General features: G+C 44.8%; 1 protein-coding gene across 4 annotated transcripts; it reads right to left on the reverse strand.

Moving 5' to 3' along the window:
• Nucleotides 1–6,855: 6,855 nt before the first annotated feature.
• On the reverse strand, nucleotides 6,856–21,367 carry RBX1 (ring-box 1). Of its 4 annotated transcripts, XM_046646362.1 has the most exons (6): nucleotides 21,222–21,367; nucleotides 19,236–19,314; nucleotides 14,296–14,366; nucleotides 12,775–12,848; nucleotides 11,067–11,152; nucleotides 7,692–7,881 (listed from the first exon to the last, which is right to left on the reverse strand). In XM_046646362.1, the coding sequence occupies exons 1-6, from the start codon at nucleotides 21,297–21,299 to the stop codon at nucleotides 7,802–7,804; spliced, it is 468 nt and encodes a 155-aa protein (XP_046502318.1). In that variant the 5' UTR covers nucleotides 21,300–21,367; the 3' UTR covers nucleotides 7,692–7,801. The 4 variants fall into 4 exon arrangements, with proteins under 4 accessions (XP_046502315.1, XP_046502316.1, XP_046502318.1 ...); XM_046646363.1 differs by lacking the exon at nucleotides 12,775–12,848 and having other exon boundaries at nucleotides 21,222–21,366; XM_046646359.1 differs by lacking the exons at nucleotides 12,775–12,848; nucleotides 14,296–14,366 and having other exon boundaries at nucleotides 6,856–7,881.
• Nucleotides 21,368–22,026: the final 659 nt, after the last annotated feature.

The following is a 22,026-nucleotide window of genomic DNA, read 5'->3' on the forward strand; positions in this document are numbered from 1 at the left end:
TAACTGCCAGGCTCTTCGTCTTATATATTAAAAAATAACACAAAAATAATTTCAAAGTGAACCACTCTGTTACAGGGATCAGAAAAAGTGCTCACATCTACACCATCAGTTTAAGACTCTTTTCCAGTGGACCACCAAACCCTGCTCAGACGGCTGGCTTGGTCCGTGTGAGCACAGTGAAAGCAAGGGCAGTTCATTTGTTCATTCCTTCATTTTATTTATCCAACCAATGAAGGTACTATGGTAGGTGCTGGAGATTCAGGGGCGAACGGGACAGATGAGGTGTTTGCTCTCCTGGAGCTTCAGAACCGGGAGGGTAAACAGACTGTAAACAAGTAATCACAATGGTGGCCAAGACAATTAGAGAGCACTAAGTGCTGTGGAGACGTTAAAATGGGTGAACTGGGTGGCCATTTCCACAGAGTGGCAGGGAAGTCCTCCTTGGGGAGGTGACACTAAAGGTGAGTTCTGAGTCTTGAAGAGGCCAGCCGTGCACAGATGTGTGGGGATGCCCAGGCCACAGGTCGGATGTGACTCCTCCAGGGCGGCTGGAGCTCTGCGAACACAGGAGGGAATGGCGTTCTTAGATGAGATCAGGGAGGAAGGCAGAGGCCAGCTCACGTGGAGATGAATTGGCCTTGGTGAGAAGTTTAGATTTTAAGTACAATGGGATGTCAGAGTGGGTTCTTTAAAGTTAGTTAGATGATGCAAATATTTAAAGTTATCAGGCTAAGATCTGCAAACTGAGCTTTGCCAATGGGCTGGTAAGAGTCAAAGTCTATTGGCCAAGGCTGCCGCCTCTGCAGGGAGCAGGGGTGGGTGCTGCCTATTTTTGCCTCAGTGATGCTCCAGTTTTGGGTTTCCAAGATTAATCCCTTTTAGAAGTCAACACATTATTTATTTGGCTATATTAACACCCTCAATCCGTTTACAATTCCTTCTTGCTTGCCTGGGATCCACTTTCCCTCTGTCTGCCGACTCGGAATCCCAGCTGTGATCTGTTTGATGTTAATTTCAGTGGGCAATCTAATTTTCTTTATTTCTCACTTTTCATAGTATCCCAGGTATACCATTTTTATTCTCATCCCTGTTTTACGATAAGGAACCCAAACTCAGAAACTTGTTCAGAGTCACCACATGTGTTGGTAGCAGAGCCAGGATTTCAACCTAACCTCAGCAGGGGGGACACTGGGGATCAAGACGGCCTTAGGAGGAAATCTGGGTAGGAGTGTGAAAATACATAGATAATGCTGGATGCTCAGGAGGACAGGGTTTACAAAGTGAAATATATTGATAACAGAGGAGACGCTTGGAAACTCAGGTAAAGCGAGGAGAGAGGAGGACTCCAAAGACTTATAGCTTCTGCCATCTTTATTGCAACACACAGTGGGTGAGGAACGAACAGAGTGAGGTTGACAATGTGACACAAGGAGCTAAATATAGTCTCAGGTGTCTCTGAGATGAGCTGGGATGGGAGTAGGGACGAGGAGCCCAGCAATTGGCTTTGTTCAAAAGCAAAGATCTGCTAGGAGGAGCAATTAGGCGATCAGATGAGATTGTCTATAGGAGAGTGTTACAGAAGTGGTGAGTCCCGAGGATAAACCTTCAAGTGGTTGAGTCACTGATCTTGGTAAGTGGAGCCTTCTGGAGACTGTAGACAGTTTGGCTTCTTAGGGGGATTATTTTTTTCTCATTTTAAATGCAAGAAAAAACATAGCAAGAATAGGTGAAAAATGGTTATAAATGACCCATAATTTCATGTGTCTAACTGCAATCTCATTTTTGCATGTTGTATATTTTTTATATTGTTGCAATCACTATACCCATGATAATTCTATTTCGTCTTGGCATCATATAATAAACACATTTCTGTGTTTCTTATTGGTTTTCATGATTTTGAAAAATAATTATTCCACCCTGTTGAAGTTCCACCATCTAATTATTATATCATTTGATTAGTGTTAGATTGTTTTCATATTGTTCTCTCTTTCAGGTAATTGATTTTTGAGAAGCTCAAAACTTCGGTGAGATTTAAACATTAGTGGAATTAAAACAATAGCTGGCAGGTGTAACCTCCTTCTTCCACTGTCTTCGCCATTTTCGTAGCTTTGGATGAACGGACATTCCTTCTGCAGACTCTTGAGAATAGCTCAGAAGAGTCAGGGAACGTGAATTTGCTGTAGGGGCAGCATCTTTAGCTACTATAGAAGTGGGCCTTCTGGATTACTCTTTTATGATACTTTCTATCATTAGGGCTCCTAAAGCTTGTAGGTGAGGGGATTAATGAACCCATTTCAACAATCCAGGTGATGTAAAGGTTTAAACTGGGTAGAGGGGAGAGAGCAGATTTAAGGGATGTAAAATTGAAGTAGAATAGGGGCTGGCCCCATGGCTAAGTGGTTAAGTTTGCGCGCTCTGCTGCAGGTGGCACAGTGTTTCTGTTGGTTCGAATCCTGGTCTCGGACATTGCACTGCTCATCGAACCACGCTGAGGCAGCATCCCACATGCCACAGCTAGAAGGACCCACAACGAAGAATATACAACTATGTACTGGGGGGCTTTGGGGAGAAAAAGGAAAAATAAAATCTTTAAAAAAAAAAATTGAAGTAGAATAGATGGTACATGGACATGGACCACATGGATATTAGGCTTGAGCGTGAAGGTGGCGTTAAAGATGGCTTGAAGGTTTCTAGCGTGTTTGACTGGATGGCAGCATCTTTCAGCAAGATAGAGGCTATCAGTTACAGGAGGAGGAGTTAGTTCGGCAGAAAATAGAATATTTAATTATCAAGACATCTGAAAAAAGTTTAATTCTCCTGTAAGTATAGGATGATAGGTTCTACTTTTGTGTAATAGATGGTTTCATGTCTCAGGATGCACAATGTGGACACAATTAGTTTGAAAAATTGCTGCTCTGGGGTTACTTCTGGGGTTACTAAAGTGAAAGAAAGGGGACGCTTTGGCAAAAGTGACCATGCTGTTGCAGACTCCATCATAGCTGGGATGTAGGCAGAAATATGGCCTCACTTTGTGAGAGATTTCACAAAGTTCAAAGAAAAGAGGAAGCCTCCATGATGGGGGCCCTAAAGAGAGGCAGGTGCCCAGGCTCTATCTGGAGGAGGCTGGGGAGGACCAGCCTCTCAGGGCCAACACCGAGGTGAAGGACTGGGGAGCTTGATGGATCGGGCAGGAGGTATTCTTGGAAGGAGTAGAGAGGGCCAAACAAGACCAGCTGAAGCTACAACACAGCACTGTGATGGGTTCAGAGGGACTCAAGTAAGGCTGGAAAGAGATGAGCAGAAATGGGGATACGCTGTCAAGGTACAGGCCATGTAAGGCTCTGCACACCATGGGGTGAAGGCTCAGTTTAGAGGACAGGGCAGTGGGGTCAGCTGGAGCAAGAGCCCTCAAAAAGTGTTCCAACAGTAGGTCAAAAATTGGTCCAAATTGGAGGAAAAGAAGCAGTTGCTAAAGAAAATAATGTCATGACACAGGGAATCGACTCTCTAGTGAGTTCTGATTTGAAAAGAACCTGATCAAAACATGGGACAAAAATAAGGAATAGAAAAGACAGGCAGAGCCAGCCCTCATGGCCTAGTAGTTAAAGTTGGGCGCACTCTGCTTCGGCGACCTGGGTTCGGTTTCCTGGGTACAGAACCAAACCACTCGTCTGTCAGTAGCCATGCTGTAGCGGCAGCTCACATAGAAGAACCAGACGAATTTATAACTATACACAAGTACGGACTGGGGCTTTGAGGAGGATAAAGGAAGGGGAACAAAAAGGGGAAGATTGGCAACAAATGTTAGCTTATGGCAAATCCTCCTCTGCAAAAAAAAAAGACAAGACAGGCAATGGACTCTTAGAAGAGTGCTCTGTTGGCTGATGAAATGAGAGAGAAATGTCAGATGACATTACAATAAAACGATAGGCTTTTAAGGAAGGTTTTAAAAACAAATAAGGAAAAGATGTGGGCCCACTGGTAGGGACAGTGGGGTATAATGATGAGAGCTGAGAACCAAAGAGCTGGCTGATTTCTACAGCAGAGTGGATACGGAAGGACGTTTGAGAGCTCCCAGAGGCACTAGGGATGATGGAGAATCAGGCTCAGAAAATGGCCAGTAACTAGGACCATAGCCAAAATTATGCTACAAAGCTAGTCTGGGAAAGTGCTGGCTGTTGAAGCTGTTAAGTGCCGGATGTCATAACCCATTTTGCCACCCGCACTGGGCCTTGGGTGCTGCCAGTGCTGCTGCCCACGGCCATGACGGATGGCACTGTGAGTGTCTCTGATGGAGGTAAGGTGACCTACCTCGATCCAACTGCAAGGAAGTTGGAGGAGCCGGGATTAGGGATGTCAAAGTCTATGATGGGAAATGAACTCTACTTCCATCAAGGTGGGGAACTTCTCAACCAGTGGAAGGGGCATCAGACCAAATTAAAGACTCACTCGAAGTTGCAGCAAGGGGACTAATGACAGAGAGACCAGTCAGTGGGAACTGTGATCGTTTTAGAGAAAAATGAAGAGGACCTGGGCTCTGTCAGTGGCCGTGGGAATGAAGAGGGCACAGATTTTAGTGAGAGTGTAACAGTGGAACGAACAGAGTTTAATGATGAATTAGATGCAGAGGTGAAGGAGAGGAGAGTATCTAAAATGCCTTTTGGATGCCTGTGGCTTGAAATTGGATGAGTGGCAACGCCGTTAACCAGATTAGGTCATCCAGAAGGAGGAGTACGTTTTGGGGAAATGATAGGTCAGTCACTTTTGACATGCTGAGTTTCAAGTGTCAGAAAGACACACAGCCTGGGATAGACGATGGACACGTTCGGATGCCATTTTCCTCAAGATGGTAACTATGCAGTGGTATGCTGGTAAATGACTAACAGGGTCTTCAGGGCAAAGTGGCACTGATTTGTAGCATTTCCCTATTTCTGTGGTGTAAATACACCCACTATGGCCAATTTCAAGCTACCAATGTGAGGTTACTGAAAGTGGATTTGGGAGGCGACACGCACAATCAGTGATCAGGAGCCCACTGGAGGGTCCGGCACACTATCATGACTCTGTGTGAGGATGAGTTCTCCCAGACAGAGCAGAACCCCAAGAACAGAATCCTCAGGGGCAGACTGGAGACGAGGAGCCCCGACAGGGCACAGGCATTGTCAGAAGGAAAACCAAGAGAATGGGCACTTCAAGATGAAGCGCAGATGTGGGACCTGTCAAGCTCTCCAGAACTAGCTTCCATCTTTCATTCATTCACTTAGCAATCTCCTACTAGACTATTAGAGGGAAGAGACCTTTTCTAACTCAGCTGTGCCCTCTAGGTATAGCACACAGTAGGCACTCAGCAAATAATTCCACTATGTCAGGGAAGATTTATGTCCACCAGTTTCAGAGGCAGCACAAGAATAACTGGATATACATGTGCAAAGAGACATTTTGGCTCAACTAAGAAAAACTTCCTAGCAAGTCTTTAAGCAGACACCCTTTTGTCTGTCCCACATCACTCTCGTTCTTCCGGGAACTGTTCCAACTGCGAGGTGCTCAAGGCAGTCACTATTTTCTACATGATTCTACCAATTAGCCCAGCGCCTGACCCAACTGGGATTTTTGGAATCAGAACTTGTAGTCAGTTTCTCTCCCATGGCAAGAAGCCGTGTGACAAGAGATGGCAGAGGAAGTGTCAGCATCCAGGATTTTCCTGCCATGTACGAAGCGAGTCTGAAAGAGCAGCAGTGAGGATCCCCGCAGCAAGTCCCTGGGTTCCCTCATTCCTTCCTAGGCCAGCTGTGTCCCGAGCCCTTTCTTCAACTACATTACATAGCCCCGCAGCCCTCCGATAAATTTCCCCTTACCTGAGCAGAGACTGGGTTTCTGTACCCTGCAACCAAGAGTCCTGATTAACACCCAAGGAGAACTCTCCAAACGTGTGTTGTCATCTGTGCCAAAGTAACGTGTTCTTCGCTACCGAGAGTATTTGTGTACAGTTTCAACGACCACTTGAAAGGGGTTTAAGAGAGATTTCTGCCAAGGGTGGTAGCCCTAAAATAACAGCAGTAGGAGCAGCTACCCCATGTGAGTGCCTGCTCCGTGCCAGGTACTGTGTGGGAGCGAAGTGGGGAAGCTAGGTTTGATTCAGGTTTGTTGACTTCAAAGTGTTGTTTTTTTTTTTTTGAGGAAGATTAGCTCTGAGCTTACTGCCAGCCCTCCTTTTTTTTTTCAAATTTTTAAAAATTTTTTTCCTTTTTCTCCCCAAAGCCCCCCGGTACATGGTTGTATATTCTTCGTTGTGGGTCCTTCTAGTTGTGGCATGTGGGACGCTGCCTCAGCGTGGTTTGATGAGCAGTGCCATGTCTGCACCCAGGATTCGAACCAACGAAACACTGTGCCGCCTGCAGCGGAGCGCGCGAACTTAACCACTTGGCCACGGGGCCAGCCCCAGCCCTCCTCTCCTTGCTGAGGAAGACTGGCCCTGAGCCAACATCCGTGCCCATCTTTCTCTACTTTATATGTGGGACGCCTACCACAGCATGGCTTGCCAAGCGGTGCCATGTCCACACCGGGGATCCGAACTGGTGAAACCCGGGCCGCCGAGAATTGAACGTGCGAACTTAACAGCTGTGCCACCGGGCCGGCCCCAAGACTTCAAAGTTCTTAATTACTAACCTAAAGGTTCTCAAATATTTGAGTCTGAGGATCCCATATGATCTTAAAAATGGAATATCTCAAAGAATTCTGTTTGTGCAGGTTATAGCTATAGCTATTTACCATAATGGAAATCAAGACCAAGAAACTTAAAAGATTTAAAAAGAACAAAAACTCATCACATGTTAACATAAATATTTTTATTAAAAGTAATTATTTTTGAAAACAAAAAAACTAGAAGAGTGGCATTGTTTTACAATTTTGCAAATCTCTTTTATGTCTGACTTAATAGAAGACAGCTGGATTCTGATGCCTGCTTCTTCATTCAATACGTTGCTGTGGTTGAAGTATATTGAAAAAAGCTGGCCTCATACAGACACGCCGTCGGAAAAGAAACTCCATGAACGTCCCCCCTGAAAGGGTTCCGGGCACTACGAGGAGTCTTTAGACCACACTTTGAGAAGCATGCAGTAGACGATGCTGCCTCTCAGGTAAAGACTCTACATAACCATTGAATTAGTGCTAGAACCGGCAGTTCCTTCCATGGCCAAGTCATTTTAAACAAACTGCAAATTGTGGCGGTGGCGAAGGAAACTTGAATTTCTTCTGTTAATTCAGTTTTAAGCGACACCAATTTTCAACTTAAGTTCATAAATTATGCTCTTGCCGGCCAAGATTGCATATTGGATTTTTTCATGTTTACTTTTCTAAACTAAGAAGAGAAAACACCATCATACACAAAGTTAACATTTATATAGCGGTTTTACAGTTTACAAAGCCAGTTTTTGTCCCCCACATGATGCCAATTAGTCCTCAGAAGCCACTTTATAGCGAAGGAAAGCTTGGAGCAGAGAGGTGACCTGCCCGAGACTGCCATCAGTAACCAGGCTGTGGACCAGCTTCCTCCTGACCAAGCGAGTCGCTCGCAGGACAACTCTGCTCTGGCTCTACGAGCAAACATCTCACTTTCAAAAGCTGGCTTTCCAACCCAGGAGAAGGGGACCCTCTATTTATGGTCACTTTTCTCACATACACAAGAGACAGCATCTGTTCTAGAATCCAACTGGATTTTATTTGACACAGGATACAATATGGCTGCAGGAATCGCAAACTGAAAAGACAAAGCAGAAAAGACACGGTTCTATCTAACTTATAACTAACAAGAAGGCAACTCACTAAATGAATAACAAAAGGGTTGAGCTTGATGGAAGAATTCTCCTTTTCTAGTGCCCATACCTGAAAAATAAAGTAAATCACTTTATTAATGCCTTAGTAATTTCCTGTTTGAGACCATAAAACCTGCTGAAACATATGAGCAAATTTAATCAAACTTTAAAAGATGTAAGTGACCACAGTGTGCTCCGAGACTGGGTTATGACACTGGCCTCTCCCCCTTTCATCTTATCATCCTTTGTAACATCTTATCTACTACCCAATTCTAAGTGACAGTCCCTCCCTGGGACCCAACCATACCCACCGGACTCTCCTTCCAGTTGCCAGACAGATGCTGGGCAGTATGAGGGAGGTGAGAGGAAATGTCAGAGCTGGTGGTTGGGAAAGGGAGCTCCATCTGTCGGCTCCAGTCAGCGGCTCAGACGCAGTTCGAGCTCTCAGCCTCCCCTACCTATTTCTACCTGAACTCCAGGACTCAGGCAAGTTGGGGGTGAGGCAAATACAGAGAACAGTAATCAGCCCTCAATTCCAAAACCTATCACCAGTTCCACTTACAGCCCTGCTTACATTCACCGTAACAGCAAGACAACTGTGGAGAAACGAGGTATGGATTTCAGGTGGTTTCTGATGTTCCCAGAAGCCAAAATTTGGCTCTAACAAGATTATAAAAATAAACAAGGCCAGGAAATTTCTTCCACATATAAAAAAGATTTCTTGAACACAAAATCCTTCATTATTATCTTACTTAATCTTTTGTCCAGGTACTTTTGGGGCAGTTAGCCTCCGATTAAAATACTCTGTTATAGGGAGGGAAAGCGGGGCACCAGAACTCTGGATCGCTGCCTCAGTCATCCTATAAGCACTTCTCACAGGGAATCCACTTGAATGTTGTCTAAAACATTCCACACAGGGGAGAGCTCCAGAGTGTTAGGGGGCTGCAGAACCACCCAGAAGTTGTCTACCAGAGTAAAGAATGCTGTAATTTGTTCCTTACGAATTTGTTTCCCAATACGCTGACAAACACCGCCTGGCAAAGTCACCGGGTGGATAAAGCGGTAGTGACAAAGTCCAGCAGGAGGAATTCCTCACACCCCCAACTTCTTAGGCTCAGCCCTGGGCATATTTAAAGGGCAACACGAGACAGTGTTGGTCCCAAACGGAACCCTGAGCCTGCTCTAGGGCAGGGCCAAAATTACAAAGAACTCGCGGGAACTTAGAAAACTGCTTCTGCCTTGACATGGATTCCTGTCATGGTTCCACTCAGAGAGCAAGCTCCCCAGGGAAGGGAAGGCCAGTCTCACGTTTTTCTCTCTCACACATTACTTAGCAGACATTTTGTTGAATGGTGCACAATGCTGGGAGTTAGGTACTGAGTATTGGCAGGTTTCTTAAAAAATGAACATGTATTTGATGAGACTCCAAAATTCTTTACCAAAATAACCAAGTTTAAAAGCAAAATAACTGTACCAATAAGGGATTTATTTCAGAAACTAAAGAACAGGATTTTTTGTTTTTTTAAACCTAAGAATATCCTATTAATCAACACATATTTAAATAAAAATCTTCCTTCCCATAAAAAATTTGATAAAGAAAATGACCAAGAATTCAACAGATAAAAAAAGGGTGTTTCATAGAAAAATATGAGGCATAAAAACGTATGAAAATAGCCCAACCTCACTCAAAATTCAAAAAATGCAACTAATTTTCACCTATCAGAGTAGCTAAGATGGAAAAGTTTGATAATGGAGCCTTGGCAAGAAATGAAGAAAGGGCCATTCTGCCTTGCTGTTCAGAGGGAGTATAAATTAATACATATTCTTGGGAAAGGAAAATCTGACACTATCAAAAATAAAAATGTTCACTTTTTTTCTTTTTGGTGAGCGAGATTGGGCCTGAGCTAACATCTGTTGCCAATCTTCCTCTTTTTGCTTGAGGAAGATTCTTGCTGAGCTAACATCTGTGTCAATCTTCCTCTACGTTGTATGTGGGACGCTGCCACAGCATGGCCTGACAAGCGATGTGTAGGTTGGTGCCCAGGATCTGAAACTGTGAACCCCAGGCTGCTGAAGTGGAGCACACAAACTTAACCACTATGCCACCAGGCCAGCCCCAAAAGTGTACATACTCTTTATCCAGAAATTCCTCTTTCAGGAATTACTGCTATAGATATACTTGCACATATGCACAAAGGTTCATGTATAAGGATGTTCACCCCAACACAGTTTTTAACAGTGAAAAACTGGAAACTGACATGTCTATCAACAGGGACAGATTAAATAAATTATGGTACATCTCCATAAAAAATACTCTGCAACAATTAAAAAGGAGGTAGTTTGATATATGTGGATATGGAAAATCTCTAAAGGTATGAAATGAAAAAGTAAGGTGAACTACTCTATAGGACGCTCATATTTATGTTCAGAAAAAAATTATATATATACACATATATACACACATGCACCCATATATGTGCAATGACATATAAAGAGACAGTCAAGAAAGCTACTAAGAAGCTGTTGTTGACGGTTACCTCCAGAAGTGAGAGTAGGAGACTAACATGGGAGACTCATTTCTTTGGTATATCTTTTTATTTGAGGAAGATTAGCCCTGAGCTAACATCTGCGACCATCTTCCTCTATTTTATATGTGGGACGCCTGCCAAAGCATGGCTTGCCAAGTGATGCGTAGGTCCGCACCCGGGATCCGAACCCACAAACCCCAGGCCTCCGAAGAGGAACATGTGAACTTAACCATTGCACTACTGGGCTGGCCCCTGGTATACCTTTTTGACTATTTGAATTTTTAAAAATTTACTATATGTTTTATTTACATAATAATAATTCAGTTGAGATAACTATAAATGCTCTATCAGAATTAGTCGGCCTGAGATAAACCAAGGAGACATGATAGGTGGATATAATTCTAGCCCAAAGCAAAGATACCTGACATTGTTAGCCTATAGAGGCTTATTATGGATTTTGGAAATATTTAATAGTTTGTAGATTTTCTACTTTCATAGACCCCAGACAGTTGGGAAACTCTAGGCTGCAAACCTCTAAAGTTGGCCACGACTTTATGCATTTTCTAGATAGGTGAGTCCTTGTTTAATTAATCAAAAACTAGTTTATAAAACAAGGTACGTTCTGTGTCTCCATGTTCCAAGACTATGCACTCTCCAGCTGGAGGCAAGTCAGAGAATGGCACCGATCACAAAACCCAGTCTTACGTCAGAACAGCCAGACACCTACTTTTGGAATTCCCACTCTCTGTTGTCCAACGGACACACCTGCCGTGTTTTGAGCCAGCGAGAGATGCAGTGGAAGTGAAAAGCATGCTGAAAGAAAAGATACGTTTTATTAAAATTGACTCTGCAGGCTCAGCCATCTACTGACAGTATGTCTCCAGGGCAGTGGAGTGGTTACACAGAGAACAATGGGAGACAACAGGAGAGGCAAAAGGTCAACAACTTATCACACCTTGGTCAGGGACAAGGATTCTTCCAAGGAAACATTTGTTGGAAGTGTCGTCAGCACTAAGGGAAGAAAGTCTTTAGGAAGCATGAGGTCGGTTCTGGCAGGGAGCTCTCCCCTCTCTTAAGGGAAGATGCAATGTGGCTCCTGGTCCGATTCGGCCTGTAAGGGAGTGCTTCTACTTTCCCTGGACACATGCCCTTAATCACACGCAGATTTCAAACTTCCCATTCTTGGTTCCCAACTGCCCTCCCCCAATCCTTGGAGAACGGGAACCCCTGGAGAACGGGAACCCCTGGAGAAGAGCCTCTCCTCAGCCCTTGGTGCACTGGCACTGCCACCCACCCAGAGTTGAGACAGGCACTTCCCCAACCTTCCCACACCCAGCTCAACTCTGTTCAAAGGACTTAATCTCCAGATTTGTTCAAAGACGTCTTGCTATTACAAGAGAACAGTACTCAGTAAGCCTTTAATGGGTGAGGGACTTTATCTTAAAAATGAATGAGATAAAAAATTAGGGTAAAAGGAAGTATCACGACGGGCAAACCGCACACAAGCAGCTGAAAGAGCATCAAAGGGCTTATTTCATGAGCAAGAGAGGAGGTAAAAGGCAAGAGTCCCAAGAACACTGGTAACTGACAGGGAGCTAGGAGCTGGCTTGCAGATTTGGGGAAAGGAAAGCCTGTGTTTGGTTTCCCGACATGACTTAATGACATGCGATGCGAATCACAATAGCTCTGCAATATGTTTATTCTCCTCCCCCTGCTCGTATGAGGAGAGTATTAAGACAGAAGCAGCAAGTGTTCCCCCTCATCTAATCTGCAATGGGTGGTGGAGGTGGGGACAGGGGAGAAACGCTGACACCCCAACCAAACTATGAAAGTTTTTGCAAGCTTGGTTTAATAACAGCCTTGAAATTCAGTCAGTATGTCTCCCAAAACATGCATGGAACTGAAAGAAGAATCATGGTGTGGACTGTTACCTTGCGAACTGTCTTTTGAGAAAGACAAAACAGAATTCAGTAATGAAGAGTGGAATCCACAGCTAACACACTATCGCCTCTCAACAGGACAAACATCCTCCCAGCATGTGGAAGACCCCTCTCCTGTTGACTCTCAGGCAACTCACAGTGAAAGAGAGAAAAACAAAACTTCCCAGAGGCAGAAAGCTCAGGCAGTTTTCTCACTCACCAGGGGGTGGGGACAGGTTCACTTAAGCGTATTCAAGGTACCCTTCTTCACTGCCCCCCAAGCCCATTGGGCGCTCCGCAGCAGCACCGGGTCTTTGTGTACCCCAACTACCTCCGAAGACGGAGGGAAAGAGGGGCTGCAGACAAGGCTGCAGGACAGGTGACAGCATCCCTGACACTCCTGACCCCCACTTTCCTCCCGTTAATAATCTAAATTACATTATTGGGTCTATCTAGCAGTCTCAGAGCACCCTGACGAGTGCCGTCCAGTTCACAGAAGACGTTAACACGTGTTACCTCATCTGAGCCGCACGGCAAGCCTGGCAAGCAAGCACGACAGGTATCATCATCTTCACTGTATAGACAGGAAACTGAAACCCAGACAAGGTAAGTGACTCGCCTAGTTCATGGAGCTGGTTAGCAAAAGACCCAAAACGAGACCTGGGACTAGTCCAAAGGTTTGTGCCACACCACGCCAGCTCTTCTTTATGGTGGGCTCTCGGAGGTAGTCTCTCCTTAGCCAAATTTAAAGGAAAGTTCACTCCCTTTTCTTCCACCACAGAGTAACACGGGTCTTAGGACATGCCTGAATGCCAGGGAGAGCAAACAGCCCGACATATTTTATTTCTTTATCCCCATAAATGACAAAAGCTGGCCCTTGGCCAATACGTGCTACTGTGAAACTGCCCAAAGGGCCCTGACGGAATCAGGAAGGCGCACCCCAGCGTGGGAGGGAAGAGCGCCTCAGCCCGATGGGGCAGCTACTGATAGCTACTATCTCCCCAGTAAGCACCACCCACCCCCCAAATTTGTATTTATGCATATTTATTTTAAAAAGCCCTTACGTCTACTATGCGCCAGGAGGTACTGCAAGCACTTTTAAACAAAATCATTTCATCCTGATTACAGCTCCATGCAGTCTACCGCCAGCCCTATTTCACACGAGGGGACCTGGAATTAGGGATGTGAAATCCCTTGCCCAAAGTCACTCAGAAAGTCAGTCACAGAGACAGGGAATGGTGGGCCGACCCCAGCGCCTCTCAGGCCTGCACCATGTCGGGAGCCGTGAGTCCTCTGTCCCCTTGGCACAGGAGGCCTGGACAGGACAATTTTAGCTCGCGTGACTGGGACTGTAATGCTATAGGATGAATTTTTAACACATGCTAGAAATAACATATTTGACGTTCGTTATCCTTCTCAGCTGTCACACCCTGCAAGGCTGTACATTCAGTCCAATGATGCTGTACAAAACATTTCTGGCAGGAGCCATGTTAAAAACAAACAAAAAAATCCCAACTTAGTACATTTGCCACACTTAAAACACACACACACATTTCTGGCATGAGCCACGTTAAAAAAAAAATTAAAAATCCTAGCTTACTACATTTGCCACACTTAAAACACTCACACACACACACACACACACTCTTGAAGACTCAATTTATTCACCAAACTTAGTTCCACAAGACCTCTAGCCTTAAAAAGAAATCTGTTAAGAAGGTAAAGATTTCCATCAACAGGAGAATATTCCAAAGATGGCCACAGACTTAGAAGGTAATTCCCAAAGATGAATCTCCAAAATGTTGCTAAAAGTCCACTTTATAATTAAGACAAACTAGTCCCTCTACAATATCTAATAATTTTTACCCTCTAACAGATGAATAGCACAAAGATTTAAAATCTTTTTTTACAATTTGTGTACCTTTTGGGAGAAAGGTGGCCTAGTCATTTTTTTCCTAGTTATTCTCAAGACGGGCAAAGCAGGATAAGTGGTAATGTGTTTATAAGCCATGCTGATAGGGAAAGGTGTTTCCTTACGTTACAGACTCCCCACGCAACGGTGCACTCTTCAGAAGTAGCAGACGCCTGGTTCGCTTGACATTCTATGCCTGTGAGAATAAGAACAAGATGACTGGACCTCAGGAGCAACCACCTTTCCATCTATAGCAGCCCTACCTGCACAATGACACCATGACATGATTGCAGTGGGGTGGGGTGGTGTACACCTGAACAAAATCTCAAGTGGTGCATTAGTCATAATCGCTTTCTACTGAGCAGGGAAAGGGGTAGAGAGCAGAGGGGTGGGGATGGGGCTCAACAGGAGGCTCTGCAGTGACTTCCTATCCTCGATCAAAGCAGAGCAAGGAAGGAAAAGACACTTCTTAATCCTGAACGTAACCTGCCTTGTCCAAATGAAAGTGATTTCTCCTAATTCGGTAAATTTAGTAAATTCCTGAAGCCACCTCAGAATGCTCACTGTTCTGAGACCTGGCGTCTTCTCCCTATTCTTGGCGAGTGCTTCCTCTTAGGCCCTAGGACACCCAGGCTCGCCCACATGAAGGTCTAGCCGGGCACCGAGTTCCAGTTCCTAAAATGGGCGGGCAGACACATGTGAACTGCCACAGAAGCAAAACAAACGAGGGTGCAGAGATCTGTGGCAAACTGTAGGGGATGCCATGTGAAGGCATCAAAACTTGAAAGTTTTTAAAACACTGTCAAACAAAAACAATCTGTTAAGCCAGTGCATTAGAGATTTGGGGCCCACCACATCATGATGCTTATCGCCCGAGGTGATTCCGTCTGGTGAATGGAGCAAATTACTGCAAATGTATCCAAATATCAGTTTCACAGAGGGGGAAGAGGGGGGAACCGAAACAGAATGAAAATCTGAGATCGAGAACTGATGAGTAAAGCTCTGTGGGGGATAAATATTCAAAGAGCAAGAATTACCAATGTATAATTTGCTTTCTCTGAAGGTGGTAACTAAGTGGGAGTCTCCCTTCTGAAGAATAAAAGCTTCATGAAGGACTATTTAATAGGAGACAATTACTTCAGACTTCCATAGGTGGAAACAGTGAAATTGTAAGAAAATAATGCTGAGATGTTAATGGGTATATTTGGTCTTAGGGGAAGAGATATACCATAAGGTTTAGGGCTTCTTCCCCCAATCTTCAAAAATATGAAAGGCAAAGGATCTGAAATCACAGAACTTGTTTTTGCTACCCAGATTCACACTACAAAGAGAAGAGCTAGGTTTTTCTTCTGATAAGAGTGGAGAATTAGGGTTTATGCAAGAATGATTAAAAAATTTATCTATGAATGCACTACCACATTCAAAGGTATTGCAGAAAAAATAAAATCTGATGTCTTTCAAGTTGGATCCTCTTACTCAGAGGAGGACTGCATATTATGAAATTAGCTAAATAAGAGGCACAATTATTATTATTTAAATAAATAACAAAATTGTTTCAAGGTACATTATCACATTTAAACTTGTCTAGGTCTTGGTATTTTTAAGGGACTCTGGCTGTCTATGTCAAGTGCACAGGAGGCTCTTAGTGCTTGAAAAAGCAAACAAAAACCACTTCCATAAACAGAGAATAGGAGCCAAATATATACTTATTCTTTACCAGAAAGTTCCTAACGAACAACAAAAATATATAGGAGGAATAGGATTACAATCTAGAATGCAAGATAAGAAGGGATATGGCATGGAAAATTATTAAATGTGAGTATAAAGTGTTCTCAAATATAACGTTTTCAAGCTTTTGGTGCAGAGAGTACAGGGGTTGAGTCGTTAAACAGGGGAAGGAACTGTTCACGTCAGCCTAGAGCAGACAGACAAGCAGCATATAAAGGTTGCTGTCATACCCACGCAAAGGCAGCTTACTTCAAGGTGATGGATACAGCTTGGGGACTTTTAAACTTCAGTACCCCCAAAGCACTGCTAAGGAAGCAAGAGCTTCATCTCAGAGGAGGACAGATTTCTCACTTTCAACACATTGGTGGACCTGTGGTTCTAGGAAGAGGCTAACTTCTCATGGCCAAAGGCTGGACCTAAGCCCTTCTGAACGTCCTCTTCATCTGGAACAAGATTACTGAGATAACGGAGAAAATAACACCTGCAGAGTGTGTATTTCAGCAACTCTTTAAAGCAAGCAAGAAATGGGGCAACGGAGAATACATATGAAGCTACAGTAGGGGACGGAGCATTAATCTGGACTCAGAAGTGTAAGTCTGCAGACCAACAATGCTTCGTAGGCGAGTCCACCTGGGGCACAGCCCTGGTCACTCTTATTTATTTACAGCTATGTATATAACTATTCATTTAATGCCAGACCAGAATTTATTAGAAATGGCCATTGCTAAACCAATTCTTATTTTCATCTTTTACAAAAAATCTCTTTACAAGAATCATAATCCATTTATTTTTAAAAGGAAGACAAGCCCAGCGCAGCAAACAGACTTCTCTTTAGTGTCTACAATAAACAACAGGGTAGGTTTCCTGAGGGTAAAGACTTGATCTCAGTCATCATTTTATCCCGGTGCCTAGCAAAATGCCCAGGATATAAATATTCACTGAATGAATAAAAGACGTGACTTGAAAATGCTTCCGAAATTCTTTGTTATAGGAGTTCAATATTCTACTACTTCATCTGACGTTTAAAACATACGATAAAGCAGGTTTCTAACCGAAAGGCTAAGCTGATCCCTCAAGCGTTCAACTCTAAGAGAAGACACTATATCAGTGGCTTTTGTCTGTCGTGGTCCTCCCAAGAAGTGCATTCTCTTGCATCCAGAGACACAATGACTTCAATATAGAGGTAAAAAAAAAATCAGCGTTATATAAAATAATTAATTATTTACAGAAGACAGCCTCTAGAAAGTACAATTTTCTCTGGGCACAACTCCTTGAGAGAATGCACGGTAAAGAAATTGGCAACACGTAATCAAAGACCCCACCCAAACACATTTAAAACTGCACATGTGTTTTTCTGTGATGAGTTCCTTCTATCCATATTAAACATCATGGTAGCCGCTGATCTGCTTTGACTGTTGCATGAAAAGGTAAACAGCGTCCAACTCAAAGAAACCAAGAGCAATAAACTCCGGACATATGCCATGATTGCTTTCCAACCTCAAATGCTTGATTTGTGTTTCTCGAGTTTCCATGATCAGCCTATTCCCCCATTTTGTGTTTTTATTATTCACTGAGAAAATATTTAGTGAGAACCTACTATGTACTGGACACTATGCTAGATGCTGGGAATACAGCAGTAAATAACATGGACGTGAGAGAACCAACTAAGTGAAATGACTGCTACAAAGGAAACTAGAGGATGTCTTGGGAATACTTAACAGAACGGTCATAGCCTGCGTCTGTGTGTCTAAGCATGGTCAGGGAAGACACCTTTGAGCAGGTTCAAGGTGAGGCCTGAAGACCAACTATGGGTTAGTTCTGCACTGCCCAATAAAGTAGCCACTAGCCACATTTCCAGTGTCTAGTCTGAGATGTGCTGTAAGTGTAAAAACCACTTCAAAGACAGTACAAAAAAAAAGAATGTAAAATATTTCACTTCAAAATATTAATTACATGCTGAAGTGAAAATACTTTGGATACAGTAGGAAAAATAAAATACAAATCATCTGTTTCTTTTTACTTCGTTAATGTGGGTATGGGGAAATTCTAGATTACATACGTGCTCGCATTTATGGCTCACATTTGGATTAGGCAGTGTTTGTTTAGACAAAGGTAGCAGGGAAAAGAGGCAGAGAACATTGCAGGCAGAGGGAACAGTATATGCAAGGGCTCTACAAAAGAGCATGGACACTTCGGGAATGGAAAGAAAGCCAGAGACACTGCCAGAGTGAGCAGGAGAGTGGCTCAAGATGAAGATGGAGAGGGAGCCGAGTGATTTAAAAAGTAAGTGCCTATTGTTTCAATTCTAGAAAGTCGAAATTTCTTTGCCCCATTTCTGATCTCAATAACAAACCATCTTAGTACCTCAACTGTTCCTGGTGTGGTCATTCTTGCCCCTAGTACTACAAGGATGCTAGGTCAGTCCATCAACAGCTACAGTTGTTGTAATGAAATATGTGGAAATTTAAATGAAAATTCGTTAGTGCAATTAATTGCCTATTTAGATGTTCGCAGTGATGCCCTCTTAACTCTGTCTGGAGCTAACACTGAAAATCCTTCCTTCCTAGGATTTTCTTTATAAATCTTGTCCAGCAAAAACTAGCTCTAGAGAGAATATTTTAGCTCAATTTATTTTCTTTCTTTCACTATTTCTTTCTTTTCTTTCTTTCTTTTTTTTTTTCACAAATGGGGCCTCCCTCTGAGGTCTCCCTGCTGCACCAGCCACGCCTGGCACTCACCAACAGGATGGATCACAGGTGCCCCAAACTTTTTTTTTAAAAGATTGGCCCTGAGCTAACATCTGTTGCCAATCTTCCTCTTTTTTTCTTCTCCCCACAGCCCCCCACTACATAGTTGTGTATCCCAATTGTAGGTGCTTCTAGTTGAGCTATGTGGGTTGCTGCCTCAGCACAGCCTAATTAGTTGTGCTAGGTCTGCGCCCAGGATCCAAACCAGTGAAACCCTGGGCCGCCCAAGTGGAGTGCAAACTGAACCACTTGGCCAAAGGGCTGGCCCTTCTTTCTATTTCTGCCTTTGAGTCCAGGTATAAGATGGGAAATATAAAGGAATAACCAACAGTGCCTCTGTGTCCATAATTCATTCTAAATGTGGCCTTGCCATCTTTAGATGGTGTAGATTTATTTGAGAGAAAGGTATGCCTCCAGGACATCATAAAAAACTACTCTATTTCAAACATACCAAGGGACTACATGCAGAAGAGCCCAAGTCTTCTGACTATACTTTACATCTCCTCGTGAAGAAGAAAATTGGTCACATCAGGATAGCCACAATCTCTGTAACCTTCTCAACTCCCTCCCATCCTCCTCCAATTACTTACAAAGATCCATAATGTGGTTCCTGCAGATGGCACAGTTATCAACCACAATATCCCAGGCCCAGAGGGCTACTGCATTCCACTGCAAAGAGAAAAAAGACAATGCACTCTACTCTCCTTGTAACACACACACACACACACTCACACTCTAGGATTTCATGCTGCAGCTGCAATTATCATCTCTTTGACCAGAAGGACCACCAAACAAGAGTTTGGGGATATTACACTACTCTTATTTATTATTTCCAAGGGCAACAGTAGGCTACACATATGCTCACCCATTCTCCGAAGAGTTGAGCATATAAATACAGAAATTAATGAGTCATCTTTTAATTTTATTTTTTCCTACAGATTTAAATAATTTAGTCAGCCATATCAATGGAAGCAAATCAGGAATAATTTGTAAGTGCCTGTTTTAGGTTTAATAAGCACAAACTTGAATTACTGTGCAGGTTCCCCAGACATGTGCAGAAGAGCTCAATTTCTGCATAAATATCTGCTCTTCAAGGCAGCTTTGGAGGCATGAGTGGCGACGTGAGAGCTAGGAACAGAATGAACTAAGATGATGATTGGATCATAAAATGGGTAATCGTGGGATAAGCTGGATAACAAATTACCCGGTATCACTGCAGAGAACAAGGTCATCGCTTGGCTCTTAGAAGATTAATTCACAACAAACTCTAGAATTCACTAGAATTTTGTTTAGTTCCTAACATGAAATAAACTGATGTTCTCAACTTTTACATGCTCAGACTCTTAAATTTAGTTAAAATAATCCCATTGAGAGTTTATTTAAAAGTGGTATTTAAGTAATTGTACCTTCGGGCTTCTGCAATTATAAATAGTCTCAAACTTCTTTTTCATCCACTAATTGGGTGCCACTTCCTAAACCTACATCTCTTTCAAACCCAATTCTCAAAGTCTAGTAACTTCTTCAGCGCTTTTCACACGACAGCTTCTCAACTTGAAGGAAAAAACTACTTCTATTATTCCCCAATATGGCTGCTGGCTCTAATAAGTGAGCATGCAGTGCCCACAATGAAACGCCAAAAAGCACTAGGAGGGAGAATATTGTCAGTGTTCAGCCAGATGTCCCAGGAATAACATTTTTCCTATTTCAGAGTCTTCATTTTGAACATATTTACTTTATCTTAGGTGGGAATCGGCACTTTTCTCCCAGTGTTGGCAAACCACCAAGGCATTTCATGCAAAGAGACACGTTCCACATTTCTGCTTGCCTACTTCCACCAGATCGTTCACAACTAGTACTCAATCCTCGTTAAATGACACAAGATTTGGGTTTACGTTTTCTTTTTAACAAATTCTACCATGCTTTTTTTTTTTTTGGACAGGGGGATTCTGGATATGACCGTGGGACTGGGGCGGCTGTGTGACAAACCAACAGACCTCTCAAAAGAGCCAAGAGTTACACTCGAGACACTAACTCGGGGAGGGCGAGGGCCAAAGAGACGGCTAATGGAGGCCTCGATTAGGTGAGGACCGGGTCGGGGGGACCCCAAGCTAAGGAAAGGGGCGGGGCAAGGAGATCGCCAGCCCGGCTCCTCCGAGACCTCCAATGCGGTAAAACCTCAGCTTCCCAGCTTTCGCCGCACTGCCCCATCCTCCACCCACTGCACCGCTCAGACTCCCCCTTCCACCCACCCCACCCTCTGCTTCCCCACCCCTCCACCACTCCAGTGACAGCTCAAGCGCTTGGCTCCTGCAGCCAAGTCCGAACCCAGCGTATCTCAATAAGCACGTCCGTGATTGGCCCTTCAGCCTCCTAGCGAAACCAATACTGCAAATGACAGTGGGCCGCAGTCACGCCGATCAACCCTAAGACCCGCCCCCCGGCTTCCTTTCGTGGTACCCGGTCCCAGGAACGCCCTGAAATGAAGCCCTTTCCTCTGCGCCTCGCTCATCCTCGGGCCTGCCAGCCAGATCCGCGCCTCTCTAGGTTCCCTGAGGAAGGCGCTGGCGAGACCCGACCTTTTTCACTTCAAAGCGCTTCTTGCCCGCGCCGCTGTTGGTGCCGCTCGGGGTATCCACATCCATCGCTGCCGCCATTTTGGAAACACACGGTCTGTCGGCCGGCCACTGCGCCTGCGCACCAGCGCACGCCTCGTTCCCCGTCCCGCCCCGGCACCTCCTCCCGCACCCCACCCCTTCCAGGCGCGCGAGGGGCAGGCGGGGCGGAGCATGTGGCCACGCCTCTTAAAGGCGCTGGCGCGGGTCCCCCCCAACCCCCCGTGGGCTGGGGCGGGGCCGGGCGGGGCCGAGCCGACGTGAGCCAGCCGGGTGGAAACGTACGAGAGGACTCGCTCTTGTCGCCCTCCCCGGGGAAGCCCCCGGCCGCGCTCGCTCAGCTGGGGCGGCGGCTGCTTCCTTCGCCTCGGCCGCGACCTGCCGCCCCGGCCCCGCCCCGCCGCGTTCCGCCGGGGAGGGGGCGAGGGTGGGTGCCCCGCCTCCTGCGGCCGAAACCCCAGACCCTACACTGGCTTTTCGCAGATCCCGACCCGCTTCCGAGGTGCAGCAGCGTCCTGGGGAGGCTTGGGACCGGGGCCCAGGCCCCGTCTGGTTTCCTGAATCCGATTCGACGGGGATTCGACGGGGAGGCAGGAGCTCCCCAATGTCCTCGCCACGGCCAGGCTGAACAGGCAGGCATTCTCCAGCCCTGCATTCGCCTGGAATAAGTAGAGGAGGCTTGGGAGATGCCATCTCCAGGCCGCCCCAAATACCAGTCTGTCCTAGAATGGCCTTTGGTTAAGGTACACGATTTCAACTTCACGCACGT

Source organism: Equus quagga, chromosome 19, assembly GCF_021613505.1.
Source record: "Equus quagga isolate Etosha38 chromosome 19, UCLA_HA_Equagga_1.0, whole genome shotgun sequence".
Classification (NCBI taxonomy): domain Eukaryota; kingdom Metazoa; phylum Chordata; class Mammalia; order Perissodactyla; family Equidae; genus Equus; species Equus quagga.